At 36.2% G+C, this 22,934-nt stretch overlaps 1 protein-coding gene across 1 annotated transcript; it reads right to left on the minus strand.

The window, feature by feature from the left end:
* Nucleotides 1-13,932: 13,932 nt before the first annotated feature.
* On the minus strand, nt 13,933-17,964 carry LOC106176252 (uncharacterized). Its single transcript, XM_086997800.1, has 6 exons — nt 17,773-17,964; nt 16,966-17,085; nt 16,623-16,754; nt 15,435-15,549; nt 15,094-15,279; nt 13,933-14,874 (listed from the first exon to the last, which is right to left on the minus strand). Exons 1-6 carry the CDS (start codon nt 17,845-17,847, stop codon nt 14,738-14,740), a joined length of 765 nt encoding a protein of 254 aa, XP_086853926.1. The 5' UTR covers nt 17,848-17,964; the 3' UTR covers nt 13,933-14,737.
* Between the last annotated feature and the right edge of the window lie 4,970 nt (nt 17,965-22,934).

Here is a 22,934-nt window from a genome sequence, read left to right on the forward strand (position 1 = left end):
ACTCTCCTTTTTATGGCTGCAGCCATCACGAAAAGTGATCTTTGATAAACAAGTTTTCGATACAAAAGATAGAACAATGTCTTCCAATTTTTTAAGCAGAAATAAAACGCGATCAAGGGTATGTTTTCGACAACCAGGAAGAAATGGTAAAAATCTTAAGTATTTTTCAAAGTAAGATCAATAGTTGGGCAATTTACCAAACACCCATACGAAACAAAAGCTGTAGTATACCAAATAAAAGGCACGGGAGTGATCTCTGACAAACAAGTTTTCGATGGAACAATGTCTTCCAAGTTTTTAAGCAGAAATAAAACGAGCTTTCATATGTTGATGAGGCTGGAATGTTTTCAAAATATCCCGCGCTGCTATTCAGAACATCAACCAGGAAGAAATGGCAAAATCCATAAGTGATTTCTAAGTATCTGATGAATAGTTAGGTAATATGAACAAACATCTAAACGACACAAAAGGTGAAATAAACCAATGTCAGCGCTCGAAAAGTGATCTTTGATAAACAAGTTTTCGATACAAAAGATGCATTAATGTCTTCCAAGTTTTTAAGCAGAACTGAAACGAGATCAAGGGTATATTTTCGACAACCAGGAAGAAACGGTAAAAACCTTAAGTGCTTTTAAAGTAAGATCAATAGTTGGGCAATTTTACCAAACACCCATACAAAACAAAAGCTGTAGTATACCAAATAAAAGGCACGGGATTGATCTCTGACAAACAAGTTTTCGATGGAACAATGTCTTCCAAGTTTTTAAGCAGAAATAAAACGCGCTTTCATATGTTGATGAGGTTGGAATGTTTTCTAAATATCCCGCGCTGCTATTCAGAACATCAACCAGGAAGAAATGGCAAAATCAATAAGTGTTTTCTAAGTATCTGATCAATAGTTAGGTAATATGAACAAACATCTACACGACACAAAAGGTGAAATAAACTAAATTCAGCGCACGTAAGGTGATCTTTGACAAACAAGTTTTCGATACAAAAGGTAGATTAATGTCTTCCAAGTTCATAAGCAGAAATAAAACGTGAGTTTTAATGTTGATGAAGTGGGAATGTTTTTGAAAAAAAAAACGCCCTGCTTTTAAGAACATGACAGCGAGGAAGAAATGCTAAAATCTCTAAGTACTTTTTAAGTACCTAATTAATCATTAGGTAATTTTATTAAATATTCAAACTATACAAAAGGTGTAAAATTCCTTCCGATGAAACTAGAAAAAAATGTCTTTCTTTTTTTGCAAAAGAATATATATATATATATAATCTGCTCCCTTGCACGTTTGTAGGGAGTCTATCAAAACACCCAAGTGCCAATAGGAAAATAAGGGGAGCTACGCTGAGGTTTAAGGCTACCGAAAATCGCAGTGATTCCCTGGAGGGAGAGAGAGAGGGAGAGAGAGAGATTTGGTAGTTCCTTTCTTCATTAAAATATTTCAAACTGATACTGTAAGATTGGGTTTTGGTCAGTGCATCTGTTACACCCCAACTTGAACATCGTTATTTACGTTATGTGCTAGTCATTTGTAATAAAAAAACGCGCTTTCATTTGTTGATATGAAGGGAAACAAGCATTCACGCGACACAAAAGGTGAAATAAATCAAATTCAACACACGAAAAGTGATCTTTGACAAACAAGTTTTCCATACAAAAGATGGAACAATGTCTTTCAAGTTCATAAGCAAAAATAAAAAGCGTTTTCATATGTTGATGACGTGGGAATGTTTTCAAAATAAAAGAAACGCACTTCTCTTAAGAATATGACAACGAGGAAGAAATGATAAAAAACCGTAGGTATTTTTATGTACAGACACAGATGTGTCTGTACATATAGCCGTCACCTGCGTCTGTCGTCGCCGTTGCCGTTGCCGTTACCGTTGGCGTGCACTTTTACCGTAAACACGATAAGTGGAAAACGGTTTTACATTTTGACTTGAAACTTACAGAACTGATGAATATTCATAATATTCAGGTCAAGTTCGAAAATCAGCATGATTGGGCCATTTTTAGGGAAGTTATGCTGTTTTTTCACTTTTTTCAGCATATATGCAACACCGTAAACACGATAAGTGGAAAACCGTTTTACCTTTTGGTTTGAAACTTACAGAACTGATGAATTTGTATAATACACAGGTCAAGTTCGAAAATCAGCATGATTGGGTCATTTTTAGGGAAGTTATGCTGTTTTTTCACTTTTTTCAGCATATATGCAACACCGTAAACACGATAAGTGGATAACCGTTTTACCTTTTGGTTTGAAACTTACAGAACTGATGAATATTCATAATATTCAGGTCAAGTTCGAAAATCAGCATGATCGGGCCATTTTTAGGGAAGTTATGCTGTTTTTTCACTTTTTTCAGCATATATGCAACACCGTAAACAGGATAAGTGGAAAACCGTTTTACCTTTTGGTTTGAAACTTACAGAACTGATGAATTTGTATAATACACAGGTCAAGTTCGAAAATCAGCATGATCGGGTCATTTTTAGGGAAGTTATGCTGTTTTTTCACTTTTTTCAGCATATATGCAACACCGTAAACACGATAAGTGGAAAACCGTTTTACCTTTTGGTTTGAAACTTACAGAACTGATGAATTTGTATAATACACAGGTCAAGTTCGAAAATCAGCATGATCGGGTCATTTTTAGGGAAGTTTTGCTTTTTTTTTCACTTTTTTCAGCATATATGCAACACCGTAAACACGATAAGTGGAAAACCGTTTTACCTTTTGGTTTGAAACTTACAGAACTGATGAATTTGTATAATACACAGGTCAAGTTCGAAAATCAGCATGATCGGGTCATTTTTAGGGAAGTTTTGCTTTTTTTTCACTTTTTTCAGCATATATGCAACACTGTAAACATGATAAGTGGAAAACCGTTTTACCTTTTGGTTTGAAACTTACAGAACTGATGAATATTTCTAATACGCAGGTCAAGTTCGAAAATCAGCATGATTGGGTCATTTTTAGGGAAGTTATGCTTTTTTTTCACATTTTCTCTGATTCAATTCTTAGGCATGTTAATAGTCTCATTATTGAACTAATAAGATATGTAAAAGTGTTTTTTTTTTGACATTTCCTGCATCTTTACAACATTGTTAGTTGATTATGTAAAAATGATGGTAAACTTGTTATCGTGTATTGTGTAATGAAGTGTCAAAAATGGAAATAAACACATATCATCGCAGTTTGTCAGATTCAATCATCCACTATGTTCAGAATCTCAGAATGGAGGAAATTGGACATTTAATACTGTTCTATTGATATTTTTCCCATCTCATCAATTTTCTTAGTTGGTCATAAAAAAATGGCAGTAAACTGTTAATTTTGTTTTATGTTAAAAAAGTGTTAAAATGGAAATAAACCCATTTCAGAAAAGTGCTGTCTTGTTTACATTTTGGCATTTTCAAGATGTGACTTTGAAGTTCCATGGGCCTGAAGACCTTTGCTAGTCACATTTTCTGAATATCCATGATACTAATATTTTATTATTAAAAATTGATGGTCATTATGCTGTTAAACATTATGCAATATTGCATCAAAATTTGAAGAAACCCCTATTTTGGGCACTGCTCCCATGATGACCATTTAAGGAAAATCATGTCACTTACTGTTCTCAAACTTACAGGAAAGAAACATGGGACTAAAATACAGCTTAAGTAGGCAATGCAGTCTGTTTGGTAATTTTTTCTGGCAGTTAAACAGTTTTTTGTGAAAATTTAATTTTTCACATATTGGCATTTTCAAGGTGTGACTTTGAAGTTCTATGATCCTGAAGACCTTTGCTTGTCACATTTTCTGAATGTCCATGTTACTAATATTCTATTATTAAAAATTGATGGTCATTATGCTGTTAAACATTATGTAATGTTACATTAAAATTTGAAGAAACCCCTATTTTGGGCACTGCTCCCATGATGAGCACTTAAGGAATATCATGTCACTTACTGTTCTCAAACTTACAGGAAAGAAACATGGGACTAAAATACAGCTTCAGTAGGAAATGTAGTCTGTTTGGTAAATTTTTCTGGCAGTTAATCAGTTTTTTGTGAAAATTTCATTTTTCACATATTGGCATTTTCAAGGTGTGACTTAGAACCTCCACGGGCTTGAAGACCCATGCTACTAGTAGTCACATTTTCTGAAAATCCATGATACGTGCATATTATTATTAAAAATTGATGGTCATTATGCTGTTAAGTATTATGTAATGTTGCATCAAAATAGAAGAAAACACAATTTTTGGTGCTGCTGCCATGATAACCATTATGGGAAAACCGTGTTACTTATGACTGTCAAACTTTCAAAAAAGAAACACCGGACTTAAATGCAGCCTGAGTTGGAAAAGCGGTCTAATTGGCTTCTTTTTCTGGAAGTTATACATTTTAGTGAAAAATTCATTATTATCGTGTTGGCATATTCATTGTGGGACTCGGAGCTCCCATGGACATGAAGCCGAATAGTAATCAAATTTTCTAAATGCCCATGCTATTTATAGTCAATAATCAAAAATTGGTGATAATTATTATATAATGTAATGTTACATCAAAATTGACAAAAATCTTTTTGCACTGCTACTGCAAACATTATGAAAAGAAAACTGTGTTACTTATTATTATTTTTAACTTACAAGTATGATTTTTAGGATTGGCATGCAGTTCAAATTAGAAAGCCAGCTCAATTGGGTTATCTTTTATCATTGAATTCATGCAATTTTGTGTGAAATTTTCATTTTTCTCATTCTGGTACTTTCAAAGTATAAACTTGAACTCTGATGGGCCTGAAGCCTTATGCTTTTACTTTCGTTGGTGTTACCTGTTGTGCATAATTAAAATTTGATGTTGACTGTGCAGTTAAACATAATGTATTGCATCAGAATTGGTAGTCTCCTATTTTGTGCATTATTGTTATGTGCTTTTCTTAAGATGTGACTTATGGGCCTGAAGGATCTTTGAGAGGGTCAGTCTGTAAATTTCCCTTGGGTATCACTTACCTAAGTTCAGAGTTATAAAGTCATTAATAGGCCATTAAATGAGATTACATAAAGCACACTTGTTGATATTTCCCTGTAAACTCCCAAAGGTTAAGCTCTCTGCTAGATTAATAATAAGTAAGCAGTGATAATTATGCAGGTAAATTTTGTTTAATATTGCAAATAAGTTTATATATATATATATATATATATATATATATATATATATATATATATATATATATATATATATATATATATATATATATCAAAAAAGATTAAAAGTTTGAATGGCAGCATCATTGGAATTATATTTACCTCTGCCAAGGAGGTTATGTTTTCACCCCTGTTTGTCTGTCATCAACATAACTCAAAAAGTTACGGACCGATTTTGATGAAATTTTCAGGAACTGTCAGAAGTGGGCAAGGAGGACAATGATTAGTTTTTGGTCGTGGTCCGGATCAATAATCAATCAATAATAATCAACAATTGCTGTCTTGGCAGAGGTCTGCGCTCTTGGAGTGCTTTTCTAGTTTTGTTATGTTTTCCTTTTTAATTTTTTCTCAAACACTGGCATTTGTGACTTTTAACTCTCATCTGCCTGAGGCTCTGCACATTTTCTATATTTCCACATAAGCAGTTGTATTGTTTTTTATGTCTTTAAACATTATGTAATATTATTTTATGCACTGTCATCATTTTTCAAATATTGAGACTTTCATCATGAGAATTTGAACTCTCATGGTCCTGAAACTGTAATCTTACTGAAGGGGTGGATTGAGACTATCTTCTGGGTCTTCCGGAAGATGGTCAGGTTATTAAGTTTATATTGACTGGTATCTATTTTTTTCTGTTGGAAGACCATAAAAATGGAGGATGGATCAACATAGATACTTTGGAATACTGTCAGAAAATATCTCTGGGTTCGCTCCTGTTATTGACCATGGTACCTGTTGTGCATGATTAAAATTCAGTGTTGACTGACAGTGCTATTATAAGCATTATTTATTATTGCATCAAAATTGACAAAATGACCTATTTTGCATCTTTATTTTCTGTTTTTTGTCTGTACATTTGACAGCTTTGCTGCCTTGTTTAAGTATCTGATCAATCGTTGGGTAATTTGAACAACACGATACAAAAGGTGTAAATTTCCTTCCGAGAAAAACTAGAAAAAAGTTTTTGTTATTTTGCTCAAGACGCCTATGCCAAATATACATTTAGACAAATAATCTACTCTTTTACACGTGTTAACTGGGGGTCTATCAAACCACTCAAGCACTGATAGGAAAATGGTTCAAGTCCGTGGGTATTAAAATGTCAAAAGAGGTGCCATGCTGAGGTTAAAGGTTACCGACAATTGCAGTGACTCTCTGGAGCGTGAGAGAGCAAAATGAGATAGTTTCACTTGTTCAATTAAAAAATTATAGACTGATAATGTAAATGATATCTGTCCTTTTATGCACAGGTAAGCCCTGTATTTTTCCAACGATTGAGAGAATCTTAAGTACTGGACACTGCTCAGTTCAACTGTTGCACCCCAAAAAGCGCTATCTACGTTATGTGTTAGGCATTTATAATAAAAAAGGTGATGCATATCAAGAAATTACAAGGAACATCTCAAAGAATATTCGTTCATATTTATCGACATAAATTGTAGTGAAATCACAGGAAACAATATAAACACGGAGGACATACGGGCAATAAAAAATGCTGTAACTCGAAAAGGTATAAATAGCGAGCCTGCTCAGCAACCTCAGCGCCTCAACTCAACTGAGTAAAATAAACAATAAGCCCGAGGCGGAAACGTGCGTTTTACAAGCTCACAAACAAATAATCATAAACCTTGACCCTTTATCTAAATGCGTGGTAAACAACACAAGGTTTCAAACGTGTGGGGAATCACGTTTTAAAGGTAGGACGAGCAGCACTCATGGCCTTTATGTAAAGTCTTCTGAACATGTTCTCATGGATCTTAGACTCAAAATAAATTTATTATTATTATTATTATTATTATTATTATTATTATTACGAGCGTGATGGGATATCGGCAAACACAGGACCGGACGATAAGACTATGTTCAGCGTAGCTATTGAAGCCCTACAATTAATACAAGCAGGTGATATATACCGCCTATGGTACTCACCTAGCCGCCAATTGATGGAGGGCATGATGACATTTAAAGTAATCTATAATATCTGATAATATCCCTATCTCACGTGACTGATCTGTATATGATCTTACAGAAGAAACACGTCAATGATTTTTATTATATATCAGGGGCGGATCCAGGATTATTTGAGGGGGGGGCACGGAGGCAAAGCTCACCCCCCGCCATTTCCCCCGGCGTCGGGTTCGAGGTCTGCTGGTATTTTACAGGGCGAACGGTACCATTTGATACGGTTTAGAACTATGATTTAGCTAGTCAAAATTCTAATTTGAAGAGGGGAAAATTGTTGTGAATTTTTCAGAAATAGAAGGGTGAGGGGGGAGGTCAGGACCCCCCCCCCCTGACACCCCACCCCCTAAATCCGCCACTGTATATAATTTCTGGATAGTGCTTGCGTCGGCGGCACGGTGAAAACATTTGAATAAAGAAATAAAGGGTGTGTGGTTTTCTGAATACAGAAAAAGATAACCGGATATACTACCGATAACGTTATACGCTTCGTAATAACGAAATCTGTTCCTTTTTTTGTGAACGGAATCTGAATGAAATGCATTCACAGGTACAGAGACTAAAAGTTTTTCTAAAATTTAATGGAAAATGTCTTCTGGGAGAGTCATTTCTTGGCTTTTATTTAGCATCAGAAATAGCGGATTATTTGTGTAATCAACAATGGACATGTTTTTATGTGCTGGTGAATGCGGGAATTGTCCTATAACACATTAGTTGGGAGTATTCCAACTAAACCAGGAAGTTTTTAAGGTAGTTTAAAAAAATCTGTGTGGTCACGAGACGGGTTGAAAAAAATGCCTTCAGAGAAAACTAGAAAATATCTTTGTGGTTTTATTTAACGCCAAATCGTGAGTCGTGCCCACTCTTGCAAATGACAATTGTAGGCCTAAACATCAAATACTAAACAAGTAAGCTACCGTGTGCCCCTCCATTTCGTGGATAAAACTTAATTGTAATTGGATCAAATGCAGTGTTTGTTTCACTTCTCTACAAATCTCAGCCAACATTACGTACGATCCATCCTTTTTCCCTTTGTATACGTTTTCAGACCGAAAACAATACAGTCTCTTTAAAAATATGTAGGTCTTTTTGCAAATGTAGATCTTTTAAAAAAGGTTACGTACAATCAAAATGATGACTAATAGGACAATGATGCCAGGGTTTATTTTTTCAGGTCACAATCATGAATGAAATCTATACATTAATCTATGAATAACCACGATTTGTATATTATTTCAGCGAAGTCCACATCTATAATCGTATACAGTACAGTCTTTTATAGTCTTTTTCAGCAACAACAGAATTATTTTGTCCATGTCTTAACACATTAAAATATGTTAATGAAGGGATTCTTTAAATGACTACCACATCCAGGAAGTGTTTAAAAGCCAGTTTTATCGTGCAACATCCATGGATCCAAAGGGTGCCGAAATGTCTTCCAAGAACAGAGGGATAATACCTTTGTGGTTTTATTTACCTTTGTGACGCAGTTGGTATTGTCAACGACCTGGTAAACACGATAGGTAAACACCTCTCTTTCGTGGGTATAATACAATCAAAATGAATCAAATGCAGCCTTAACGAACCAAATAAAATATGGAAGATGAGACAAACCTTCCTATAAAAATCAACATACTTTTATAACATTTATACATTTATAACCTCTTGCAAATCGTGCTGGCACGCGTACTTTCACCCAGCTTCACGTAAAGTGAATGTTTCGTCCTCTCCGCTCGTGTAAATGTGTGCCCGACTTCTTACCATTCGAGATCAATACAGTCACTTTACAAACACGCGAACATGCCCGTCCTTGACAGCCTATGTACAATGAAATGATGACTAATACAGAAATGGGGAAACCGCCTGAAAATCCAGAGGACCTGTAAGACTTTTGATATCGCAGGTCCTGGCAAGGTTTATGCGAAAATACAACACATGGTAATAAATCACATGTTAACATAGACTAACAGATATAAAATAGCCTACTTAGTTCGGACCAGCACAGAACTGGGAGGACCTGCACATTCCCGGGAGGCGAGATCGTGAACACAGATCATACTGACCAGGCGTCAAACTGTTATATATGTACCGCAAATAATTGCACTCATTGAAAAATCTACAGAACAGATTTGGAATTTAGACTTAGAATAAATAAATTATTATTGTTATTACTTTCAGTGTATCGAAAGTTTCCCCTATGTCTGCATCCTAACAGGTACCCCGGCCGCGGGGGGATATTAGTAACTGTCACCGTGAGCAAAAGATGTCTACCAACAGATACGCACCTGTATGAGCGCCATTTCAGTTGACTTCATAAATTAGTATTTCATAGTCTTTTAAAGGCATGAAGAGACGTTCTCGATGTTTTTTCAAATGTGAAGAACTTTCGGGGGCATTTTCAAATACCCCCATTCTCCATGGGCACTATCGGCCTGCGTAGATCAATCCAACTCTGCGGGTACTCTCGCTGAGTGTAATCAGCTTAACTGAAGACACGCTTCCTAGAGCAGCTATAGGGCCTATACTTTCCACATAATCAGTAAAGCTATAATTTCCTTTTTTTTACTTTGTCTGCAGCAGGGTAGACGGAATCTGCAGCAAATTGTTACCATTTTTATGTAACTCTACTGTAACATGCTAACATTTAATCACTTACTTGACTTAATACAATAGTACACAGGTTAAATTTGACTTCTTAAAATAAGAATACGTTTAATTTTGTCGACTCCTTTAGTACAATGTACATTTTGTGACGATGTATTGTGTTAGTTGAGATTGTTTTATACTGCTACCGCTAGATGTTTCTATAAGTAAAGTATAATCCGGTGTGCTAGTTTGAATCTCTCTTGTGATTGGTAACTTAAAGATAAAATTGTCCATTGTATAATTGGTTCTGATTGGTAAACGTGTATTAGCTGAACATGTATATAAGGTGTGACTTGAAATAAATCGGCCTCTTAGCTCCTCTGAGGCCTCTTTGATCATCTCACGTGTCTGAATTCGTGACTAACACCAGTGAGTATTGTTATGTTTTACATGTACCTTCATAAAGCACTCGGCCACAAAGGCGTAACAATTTGTAACAACTAGATCGACGTCTTTCGTTAGTACTTTAGTTCGTCAGCAGATTCAAAGCTCATCAGATATTTCTTTTCTGGAATATCGTTCATTTTCCATGAACATGTAGCATTAAAGCCTCGGTCACAACCGGCCGTACGGGCTCTTGCGGGCTGTTTGCGTCCAATTTTTGCGCAGAATCTCACGTCCCACTCAAGTCCTTCTTACGAAATTTTGAGTTCGCAGACAGCCCGTAAGCACGTACGCAGGATGTTGGACATGTCCAAAAGATTCTACGAATAGCCTGGCCGCAAGCGTAACTTGATATTCAGACACAATAGGCCTCCTTTACAAGCTGAGTGGACGTGTGTGGTGGGATGCACTCATCCCAACCCAAACCTAACTGCCATAGTTTCTGAAATAAACATTTGACTGCAATGGTTAAAGGCATAAAGAAACCGATGGGATCAAAGATCCTGGCAATGACACTAAGAACTAACATTTCTGTTATCAACTGTTGTGATTGTGAAACACTATATTAGGTTGTGGGCTGTCTTGATGAAGCGCCATCCAGTTGTCAGCACACGCTGAAGAAGCGCGTGATATAAACTAAGAACCACTCGACTACGAGACACCGGACAGAACACACCTTGGGCATCAAATCCACAATCTGCGAGCAATTCCTTGACCAATACCATATCTACTTAATTATACCACTATAGCTGACATTCAGCAATAGTGTCATAGAAGATATTGATCATGGAGCGGTTGTGAAGACGTACCATGATTCCTATGAGTGGAATATAAGGTAAGTGGTCTACGCCCCTGATCAGGGCGTGACAGCCGCCTTTTTGTGTGTCACTGCTAGTTAGACTGTAGTTATCACAAGGATAAGTGAATTTAGCCACTCGGGTTCACTTCATTTGGCGACAAGGAAAACCGAGCCCGTTTCCTGTTCTTTGATCAATTTTTGGTGCAAGAAATTTTTAATTCCTTTGTCTGCCACCAAATATGGATTGGGGGGGGGGGGGGAGTGAAAGTTTATTTAACTCACGATCCGTGTGCAGGGGTGGGAATACTTTTTATTGTCCAACATACCCTTGTACGTCCATTTGGTGGTATATGAAAGTAATGATTTTGGTTACTAAATTTAAAGATTAAAAGGAAATTTCTTTCATCTAAATTTGATTATAAAGTAATCTCACTTATTCTTGGGGATAACATAAGGTACCCCAGACTAATTGGTAGTGATCGGTTAATATATACTGCTATTATCTGTTTCTTAAAGGTAAGGGTTTATTTTTATAAAATTTATCTTAGAATTTACCATATTTGGAGATTTGTTCAGGGAACAGTTTCTTATTTCTTTGTTTAGGTTGAAGTTTTTCGGGGAATTTTGAATCAATTTTTGTGGGAAGGTATTTTTGGGTTTACATTTATTTTCAATTTTTTATAAAATTTTATGCAAAAGTGAACCTTTGACTTCATTTATTGTATTTCCGGCTACATTTAGCTCAAGAACAGACAGCAGTATATATTCACATTGCCCATTCCATTGTCTTTTACAAAATACCCCTCAGCCCTATTTTTGACCTTTTCCCTGACCTTCTCAGTGAATCTGAAAGTTCCGGATCACTAGAAGACAGGTCTTCTGATTAACTCGCACACTAATTGGGGACAGGAAGTGCCTCTTTTACAGAAATTTGCTGGGTTAGTGTGACCTTTGACTTGTCAAGTTACAACAATGTCAATGGGATCTAAGGTAGATCTTAGTATAGCTACATTGTACCTGTGATGAGCTAATTAGAGTGCCTGGTATAGGTAAAAAACACGCAGAAGCTCTTTTAGATTTCAGGAGTAATAATAAGGTATCTTCTCGGATGAGCACAAAAATTTTGGTCAAAACTAAATCTAAAATGTTGCCCCATTTTTATTCTTCAAAACTATCAATATTTTAAAGGGGCAAAACCCAAAACATTATTTCTCCCCAACCTCATCCATTTATGATGCCTAAACCTGTCCACAAAGAGCTAATGCAATTCCCCACATCTATTGATTTCTCATTCTCTGAGGTTATAAGTAATGAACAAACAGCTGAAATTTAACAATTATTAAAGTATAGTGAACAACTCAAAATAACAAAATTATAATTTTTTTTTTTTTTTGTTTATAAAACAGAATCAAAATCTTAGTGTAAAGTTTAAAGTAAGCCACCCAAGTACATGTGTAATATTCAATCAAAAAATATATATTTAAAAACAGCATATCATTACTAGATATTCAGGAGTTTGAGAAAGATATGGAAGAAATTACATAGTCTTTGCCAATTGATTTCTGCATTCCCCCAGCCCAATGTTATTGGAATAGTGAACATTTTGGGAAGGGAAAGAATATCAGCTGTTACCTTATGTCAAAGTCCATATCCTGAATTTATTTACCCTTTGGGATATTTAACATCAACAAATCCCTCAGTTCAAGCAGTTTTTCGGTGACAGTTTCCCAACCCTGATCTTGATGATTTGCTACCATACTTGAGAAATCCAAGCCAAAATTTATCCCCTCTTTACAACCCATCCCTTTCAAACATCAGGCACTAATCCTGACATGCTTATTCTGGCGCCTGGTAGCCCCCAATATTTGGAAAAATTTCCAAAAATCTTTAAACCCAAACCCATTTAATACACAGGATGCTCCAGGTGATGTGCCCAGTGTTCCCCATCCAACTATTAGTGGATTATCAAAACATTGGGTACAGCAGCTCTGACTGAAGAAAATCCTGTTGAGTATTCTCATCCACCTTTTTTCTACTCTTTAACTTGTTGGAGTCAGAAAGGGCAATAAAAATTAAACCATCTAATTTGCCTAAGGATGAAAAAAAGTTCTCAAAATATACAGGGCTATCCAAAGTCAGTGAAAACCTCCACCTTTCCCCAAGCCGAGGTTACACATTCCCAGTTATAAAAAAAATTCTAAAGATCTTCTTAAAAATCCTTTAAAAATTAGGAGGACTGAGAAGACTTCAGATGAGTGTTCCAAAGCTACAGGGAGGTAAATGGCTGGATGGAAAAATTAGTGCAAAGATCACCAGTATATACATTGGAGCTTAAGGTGTAACATCATTAACTTATGCACCAAATCAGTGTGTTCCAATTTCTTTTGCTGCCTTGATCAGTGAGCTAAACACTGTTTCAAAGGGAAATCTCCCAGAAATTTCACATGCAGAGTTCTATCAAGCAGTAAAAAAACCCAAACTAATTTTTAAATGAGTGGACATGCTAGGTTTTCTTACTGGCCACAGACGTGTTCCTAGATCTACCCACACGCGCGTGTTTTATGAATTTAATGTTTCTCATCAAACAAGTGCCACTCCTTAGGTAATTTAAAACTCTATGAACACAATAAAAAGGAGGGAAAAATGCCTTCCACGAAAACTGAAAAAAAGTGTGTAGTTCAATTTTACACCCCAAATAAAGACGTAAAGACTGCCAAAATGGCATACAGTCAAGTGTCCAATGCGTTGTGATGAAGGGTTGAAAGTAACTCGTCATACGTCGAAAACACATTTATCTCTTTCAAAATCGTGATTTAAAAATTACCATTACAAGAAAGACAGTGAACAGCCTATTTCACCGAATTCTAACATCGCTGATTTATGTATATTTTTTTGTAAATAAATAAAAGCCATTAAAAAACAATGATAACAACTTAGAAAAAAGTCACATAGTGATTTTTATTCATGTTTTCTAATACAAAGCAAAAAAAACAAGACAAAAGAAGCACAACTAAAAGTTGTATAAGTAACAATAATCTAGGATACTAATTTTACTGTTGCAGACATGAGAGTTAACATACAAAAATACACACGTGGAACTTATGAATAGCAAAACAGGGAAGCTAATTAAGAGCTTCGGAAGGGATTTTCTTTAACACCATTCTGTACGAGAACCATGCGGCCCTCATATCCTAAATATAATATACTTTTGTAACCAGCAGTTCAGATACAATGGAAAAAAATTACGCTGAAATCTAACACCATTGACATTTGATTCCGTAAATAATTTTTTTAAAAATTAAAAACTTTTCGAAAAAGTCAGTCCTTGTCTATCTAATTCCTTTACTCATTTTTCGAGCTTAAAGCAAACAACAAGAAATAAAAGCATTAATAAAAGGTGCATCACTATCTGTCATCTAGAATAATGACTTAGCTGATATTATTATGACAGTTAACATACATTAAATGCATACTTAAGCTTTATTGAAAAGAAATGAACAAAAAAAGAAAGAAAAAAAGAAAAAGGAAAAGAAAACGGACGTTGATTAAGAACCTCTGAAGGGATTTTCTCAAAAGTCATAGCGCATTTGTACCAAGTGACGCTTATGTAACAGTGGATTACCCCGCTTTAAAAATTCAACGTTTTGAGATATTCTTGGATTTAGTACCTAAAGCTGAAAAAGTTCTAATAACCCTATGCAGTAATCTCTGTGATAAACAAATATTTTGCCCCGACGTTTATTTACCCAAGCATACGTAACACAAAGCATAATAGTAATAATAATAGCAATACTGAGAAACACCGATATAGGGGCAGTAGTATCCAAGCCTCAAGCAACTGTCCAAGTAGCAAGCTCGCTTCTGGCGATTACCTCCTGAAATATAATATAATATAATATAATATAATATAATATAATATAATATAATATAATATAATATAATATAATATAATAAGCAAAATTCGAGACAATGGCTCACATTTAATGCCCTGCACATTTTATATACAAAGTAATCAATGAGTTTACTGCACTGGCACTGTTGTACGTTTTGCACCGAGTAACAATTAACATTTAATAGATTAATCCTGTGCGCACCTGCCGGTGCTTGGGTTTTGGCGCTCTCTACAATGTTGTCGTCCTTCTGGGTAAGCCAGTATGCCTCCAGATCCCTGCAAAATTCCTGCATTCTGGGACTTAGGAAGGACTTGTCCTTGATCGGAGATGTGTTGACAACGAATCGCTTTTGTTCAATATCTTCATATGTGGTATTTTCGACGGTATTCTAAAAACATGATGGTATAGGTTAGATTACGGTTTTATTCATACATTGCACATGTTTAAATGCCACTTGATATCTTTAAACACAATTAAAAGTAATGTGTATGTTTAGATGTAAACACAGATTCAAAGTTCGAATTAATACGAAGTAAATCGTATCGATTGTTCCAAAGCGTTGGCCACGTCCTTGCTGTCAGTCTCTTCAGATTTGTTCATTGGAGTCAAGTAACAAGCAAACTTGTTGTTCATTTTCATCTTGTATACTACCAGACTCTAAAAAGATACAAAACAGGACAATAAACTGTTGCTTAAAATGATGGAATATTTCAACAGAATATTTGGGAATTCTTTTTTTCTTTCTTTTTTTTCATAAAATTGATTAAAACAGGTTCTGATGGAATATTAACATACCCCACAAAATTACTTCATTGGCATCTTAAACGCAACAAAATTAAAAGGGAGTTACTGGTAAATGTAGAAATGTTACCTCATTGAATCTAGTACATTCTACAGATCTCAGCTTAAGGCCCAGTCACAAATCAGTTGCGATGCGTCGGGGATGGGTAAAACCCGGGAAATTTTAACAAAATCTTGAGACAGATCTCACGATTTTGCACCCGTCGGAGGCGATTTGTTAGACATCGCCACACCCGTCGCGGTCCCCAAATTTGAAACTAAAATTTTAAGATTGCTGGCAAGATTTTTCACCCATTTTGGGCATCCCAGACACCATCTCCGATGACCTACGATGCCCTCCGATTAATCGGAGGCGTCCTCCGAATAATCTGAGACTAGTCGCAAGATTCTGTGTGGGATTGGAAAATCAGGTTGAGATTCAATGTCTGGGAGTAGTCTCCGGCGCCCTCCGACTGAATCGGAGGAGTCCTGCGACGATTCGTACGCTTTATGTGATCGTCTCCGACGAATCGTACGGTGGAATCGTAGTAAATCGCCGTGTATATAAGGCCGCCTCCGACCGGATCGCTAAAAGTTTGAGACGCTCTTGCTGCAGGAGGCTGTGACAGAAGATTTTGAAGATGCCAAGGGATGCAATCGGAGGCGATCGGAGGCTAATCCAACGATTTTTCGACAAAACCGGGTCAAAATCCTTGAAAAAATCTCAGACAATGTGACTGCTCCACTTTTATTGGGATTATTGCTAGGATTGTTCAAGGATTCTTTATTTTCTACGACGACCCCCGGCCAAAACTAATCCTCGACAGATCGCCGACATTGTGACTGGGCCATTAGAGGTACTAAACCTTATTTGCATTGACAAAGTATAAGTAAATTAGCCCTTTTTTGATTAGCAATTTCACAATAGTTTTAAAACCGCCTCTACCCACCCTCGAGTTGTCCATGGCAACGTGGAACTTCTCGTTGTTCACGTTGTACACGGTGATGTTGTCCTGCAGATCAACCTGAACCGTTTCGTCAACTTTCTTCCCTTGCTTGTCGGTTAAACGGAGATGGTACTCCTGACGAAATAATAATAAAAATAATCACATATAGTAAGGTGATGATGGTGATGAGATTGTTAGTTTTGATTGCTCATTTCTTGGCACATAATTCCAAGGATTTCCTTTAAAACCAGATCGATGCGTTATTTCCCAAATATTCTGATATTATTATTATTATTATTATTACTTTATTTTTTTATTATTATTATTAGTGATAAAGTATGCCCACCTTCCACACATCTTGTGCTGCCTTGTTAGAGATGTGAACTGCTCCCAATGTTCCACCGACAGCAACAGCAACAACAACAATGACAGCAACAGCAACAATGATGTACTTCTTGTACGACGCCTTGGTGTGAAATATAAAAAAAATGAAAAGGTAAATTGGAACAAAAGAATTCTTGGAATATAATATAATTCTCATCGCCAACGGTGCTGTAAAGTGTATACGCCAATTACATTCACCATTGCAAACATGGTAATTTCGATAAAACATGAAAATTCCATATTAGATTTGTGTTAAAACTAACTTAAAAATAATTTAACTCATCTCTTGACATGCATGCAATTTTATTATTGAAAAACGATGTTGATTCCTTCATAGAGAAACTTGAGACCCAGTACTCTGAAAATTAACAAATGCCGGACGGATGACTGTCTTTTCAGAAATAAAAATGTCTAAATATCTGCATAAGTCAACCTTTTTTCTTTACAGAATATTTTGAAGCGTTCTAAAAACTTAACTCACTAAAATAAAAAAAGGGGGAATGAACCCCCCTCCCTCGCACATGTCGGTAAATAAACATGGTTACAATTTTAGACAAAAAAGCATGGTCTATATGACAAAGTTATTGTACAACTGGGCAAGGCTAAAAAATGGGCATTTACTGTTTAAAAAAAAAATGAAAAACGATGAATATTCACAACAAAAGCAATGTGGCTGACGCGACTCAACTGTTCACTTTTTTGAGGAGTGACCCTACTTAGAGTAAAAAAAAATTTCTGGCCTGTACATCTGCTAACTTGATACACTTACCTCAGAGGACCCACCATCTGCGATGACTGTCACACCTGGCTCGGAAGTCTTTTCACTTACAGTTGGCAGCATCATGAAAGTCTATCAAAACTCTTCTAGCAGAGAGCAGCACTCAAGGTTTTACTTTTTCCGACCGGTCGAGTTCGCCGTCTGCTTCTAGCTGGGCGTACTCTCCTTTTTATAGCTGCCATCACGGCGGGATATTTTTGACAAACAAGTTTTCGATTCCAAAGAACGAACACTGTCTTCCAAGTTTTTAAGCAGAAATAAACGCGCTTTCATATGTTGATGTGGTGGGAAAGTTTTCGACAACCAGAAAAAAAAAGAAAAAAAACTAAGCATTTTTAAGTGTCTTATCAATGGTTGTGTAATTTTAAAACATGAGACTGGATGCTGACAACCTATCATTAAGTGATTATTTATCATATTTGAAAAGAAAATGATGAGGTGTCGCATTTTTAACTTACGCAATTCAAAAACAAAACAAGTAGGCATAAGAAAGGTTGAACTGATAAAATTTATTTATTCATTTATTTAAGAAACCACTTGGGACATTCACTGATGAATGTGAGTGGGATATTTGGTTAGACACACAATGCAATGTCCAGATTTTTTATTTCTCTTCAAATTGATAAGCTGTTCGGTTCTACAGGTATTCAGCCACACAGCAATTGTTTCAACAAGGGCTGACTTCACGATAAAAACTTTACCCCCTAAAGTGGTCTAAACTTATTACCGAAAAACCTCGTCCAGTGGTAGGCCTATATTTGTAGTCCAGTGGTATATTTCTTTTGAGAAAAAAGTTCAACGTAAATCAAATGAGAAGTGCCATGCATATGGACGTAAAAAACACTGTAACTCGAAAAGGTACAAAACTGCCTACTCAGCAACCACAACGACTTTAGAAGAAAAGGTGATTACAAAGCTATCAATCAATATTTGTGTTTAAAAGTATATAATTATCTCTAGGGCTTAGGGCCCTACATAATTAACTCGTGGGTTGCTATCATATCATCAGTGCCAAAATTAAAAGGCGTGACTGATGAAAGAATTGCATGGTAGTAAATAATTTTGCGTTGTAAACAGAAAAAATTGAGAAAAACGAACAAAAGGCTGAAAATACCACGACCCATTAAATAATTTTCAAATAAGTTTCGACAAAAAGACGGACGACTGAATCCATATAAGGCAACAGACATTAAGATAATGATACATAACGATACTATGTTGCATGACACTTCCTGGCACGCAGTAGGTGATGGCATGCGTTTTATAAAGAAACTGAACACTGAGTAAAATAAACAATATCCCGAGGCGGACACGCACGTGTTACAAGCTCACAAACAAAAAAAAATAAATAAATAAAAAATTGACCCGTCATGTAAGTGCATGGCAAACAACATAAGGTTTCAAACGTGTGAGGAGTCACGTATTAAAGCGAGGACGAACGTGAGGGGACTTCGGCAAACACAGAACTGAACGATAAGACTATGTTTGAGGGCAGCTGTTGAAGGCCTACAATTTTAATTAAAATACAAACAGGTGATAAAATCGTAAGACGCAAAATCGTGAGTCAAATGACAATTATAAACACCATCAAGTATTAAATAAAACTACCGTGTGTCCCTCTCTTTCGTGGATAAACTTAATTAAAATTGGATCAAATGCAGTGTTTGTTAAAATAAACATTTGTAACATATGAAAGAATCTAGATGAAACAAACAGTCGTAGAAATTTCAACATGATTTTCGTTTCATTTCTCTACAAATTTCAGCCATCATTATCTACGATCTGTCCTTTTGACCATGCATACGTGCTACCCTCTACCAGCGCGACTGATAGATTTTTCACAGACATTCACAGATATGTCTCTAGATAGAAAATGGTCATTTTGGTTCAAACTCACCCTGTTGAGAAATCCCATGTGGTAACAATTATCTCTGCGCGCGCACCAAAGGCTTTGTACTCGCTGTTCATGAGCTGAGCTTCACAACGATGTGATAACTGCTCGTTACGCAACCAGTCTAAGGGTGCTTTCCCAGAGATTTAGATCGATCTAAAGATTAAGTTTTAGATCGACCTAACTCCCTGGGGGTTCACGCTAAATTGCAGTCAGCCGAGCGGGCACCATAGTTAATTACCGCCTTACAGCTTTTAGTAGGCGGGACAGACGCTTAAGCCGGCCAAGCTGACAGTAATCTACTGAGACTCCCCACAGGGATAGATCGATCTAAAAATCTATGGAAATGGGGTGTAAGGCTTTTTTATCTGTCACAGATGAGCAAGTGATTTAAGTCAGAGAAATTAACTGTCTTGATTGCTGTCAAGCAGACTTAGACTGGACCTGCTAAGTGGCAGTGCCTGAGCAGTTATGCAAACAATTACCAGCCATGTAATCGCAATGCGCCATGCTTACGAGTTACGGGACCCTGGTAAACGCGTTAGGTGCACACTTCTCTTTCGTGGCAGGGGCGGATCCAGGATTATTTGAGGGAGGTCTGGTTTTCAGGGGTGACATGCCACCGATGCAAAGCCGACCCCCCCCCCCCCCTTAAAATGGGGTTCGAGGCCTGCTGAAGGTCTCCGAACAATTGTGGTATTTTAGAGGGCGAACGGTGCCATTTAGTGCGGTTTAGAACTATGATTCAGCTAGTCAAAATTCTAATTTCAAGCCCATTGGTGTGATTTTTTTTAGAAATCGACACCCTCCTAAATTCGCCATTGCGTGGATATTATACAATCAAAATGAATCAAATGCAGCCTTAACGAACCAAATAAAATATGGTAGATGAGACAAACCTTCATAAATTAGTAATTCATAGTCTTTTAAAGGTACAACGGATTATGTCAGAGGACAACGCACCACTAACGCGTTGGGTGATTAAAAAATTCGTCTAATACCTAACTACGCCCCCTTTTTATGAATGGTCGCCGTGGGAAGAAGACAATGCGACCATAAGTAATTAACGCATCGACACTAAGGTTTAACAATGATGTTTTTCTCAAGCCAGCACGTAGCGCGAGCCTTGTCAAAATAAGCTGTTGAAGCCGCAGCGGGACGCCAACACCACTTTATCTTTGCTTGTTATGTAATCCGGTAAACGACGTGTGGCTCGTTGAATCAGCTATTAAGATCGCTTCAGTTAATTATAACCTTGTGGAACGTGCTTGCATCATATATCTCGCTAGACAACTTGATTGACTTATTTCACTATGGATTTGCCGAGCATTACTTAAATTTTACCTGGACAGTTTACCGGGCGATCTCGACAGCGTGACCCTCACATTGCAGGGCATGACTTGCGTATATGCACAGAGTCTGCTTGATATGAATATACTAATGCTGCCGTGGTTCAATATGTTCTTTAAAACTTCATATTACACTGTAAACATCTTTTCAGGCCACCATTCACAGAAACTTTATTTTCAAAACAATAACTACATTCCGCGTCGAGTCGACTTTGAGCACGCGGCTGATATTTCATTGGCGCCATTTTTTTACATGTGCAAGCAACAATATATCGAACGCGCTAACTACATTGCGACAAAGTCGTTATAGCTTTTATATAGAACTGTTAAAAGTGCTTATGCACCTCAGTAACCTTTTTGTTTACTTAACACTTTTATATCCAATTGAATTCCAGGTTACAAGTACGGTTACAAAGGTAATTCAGACGATGTAGGCACATGTAGGCCTACATGCCTTATCCAACCACAGTGTTAATTTATTGGTTTGTTTGCGGTCATTTTTATGTTGCCATGTTGCTCACTATTTTTGTTTTAATGTTTCATCTAAAAGTCAACTTAAATTTTATAACCATTAATTGCATGGAATCAACATTTGTTCGGTTAGACTATTTAACTAAATTAGACTTTTAAGTAACAAGTTAAAACTTGAAAACAGTTAAACTTTTAAATTGTGGAAAAAAGATCAAACTGACATTCGAACTAACATATTCACTGCATGCAACGTTCAGTATTATTTTGTTATCAACATTTGCTTGATGGTAAAAGTTGTTGTTTTAAATAGGTCCGTTTTTCATATAAAGTAATAAAAGGGCCCTTAAATAGCCTCATTTTCATAAGAATTTTCAGTGTTAAAATTGTTTGTTTTTATTTGCTTCATTTTACAGATTATTGCTTGCTGAAAATTTGATAAAATATAGGACGTTTTAAGGACAATTAACTTTCTGTAAAAATTATCCAGCGTTTGTATTAATGTAAACAAAACTTAATTTAACCTTCTTTAAAATAATGCAATTGTTCTTCATGTACGCATACACATTGTATATTGAATATGTAGACCCCCCTCCCAAGTAAAACGCTTCTAATATATACCCTGTATCCTTTTTTCTCTTCAGACGGACACAATAGAGAATGTGGTCAAACCAAAAATGCTTTTTGTCAAACAGATAACAGATTCATCAGTATAAATAAAAGGAAACACTTCAGCAATTTTTTCTTCTGTTTTTTTTTTTTTTTTTTTTTTTTTTTTTTCCTGTCTCAGTGAAAACTTAAATACCCCTAGGATGCTACGTGGGTCAAGCGTTCCAAAGTAACACGTACCAGTATCAGCATTCTTCAACAAAAAAAGTTATAAACATTGGTATCTGCAGTGCAGTAAAATTTGAAAGAAAGACAGAAGAAAAAGGCCACTCTCACATCAGGTTTTCTCCCTGTCATTATTTTATATAAGGAGTCTGCTAGTCCTCTGGTTTTCCCTCCTACTTTTTTTTCATCACTACATTCTTGTTTCACCTACAGATGTTATTATAATATATCTTAAATAATAATAAAGCAAAAATGAGTATAATATCGCATAGTTTTGGATCACTATAACATATTTTTTCTTACGACGGGGCTGATCCCGATCTCAATCAACAGCCTACAAAGCACATACCAACATCTCAACATTCCGTTTGAGAACGTTCATTTCGAAAAAAGTATTTGTACAAATTTCGAGTGTTGGTAGTGAGTGCTTTCAATCTTTAAGTTGATCTTTGAAATAAAATTACATAAACTGTGATAATTTTGAGCCTTCCAGCAGTATTGTTATATGCGTGCTGATGTCTCATCGGTATTCATCGGACATACCTCAACAGACAATGGAAGAGGAAGTGACAAAAGAGTCATGAGCCAGCACTAATGTCCCTGAAATAAAG

This window comes from Lingula anatina, chromosome 10, assembly GCF_051362555.1.
Source record: "Lingula anatina isolate TDL-2025a chromosome 10, LinAna3.0, whole genome shotgun sequence".
In the NCBI taxonomy this organism is placed as follows: Eukaryota; Metazoa; Brachiopoda; class Lingulata; order Lingulida; family Lingulidae; genus Lingula; species Lingula anatina.

Coding starts and splice junctions, on each gene's coding strand:
- LOC106176252 (XM_086997800.1), bottom strand. CDS start 17,847: ATGATGCTGCCAACTGTAAGTGAAAAGACTTCCGAGCCAGGTGTGACA. Junction 17,086..17,772: donor CAGATGGTGGGTCCTCTGAG/GTAAGTGTATCA, acceptor TTTCACACCAAG/GCGTCGTACAAGAAGTACAT. Junction 14,875..15,093: donor CAAAACCCAAGCACCGGCAG/GTGCGCACAGGA, acceptor ATTATATTTCAG/GAGGTAATCGCCAGAAGCGA.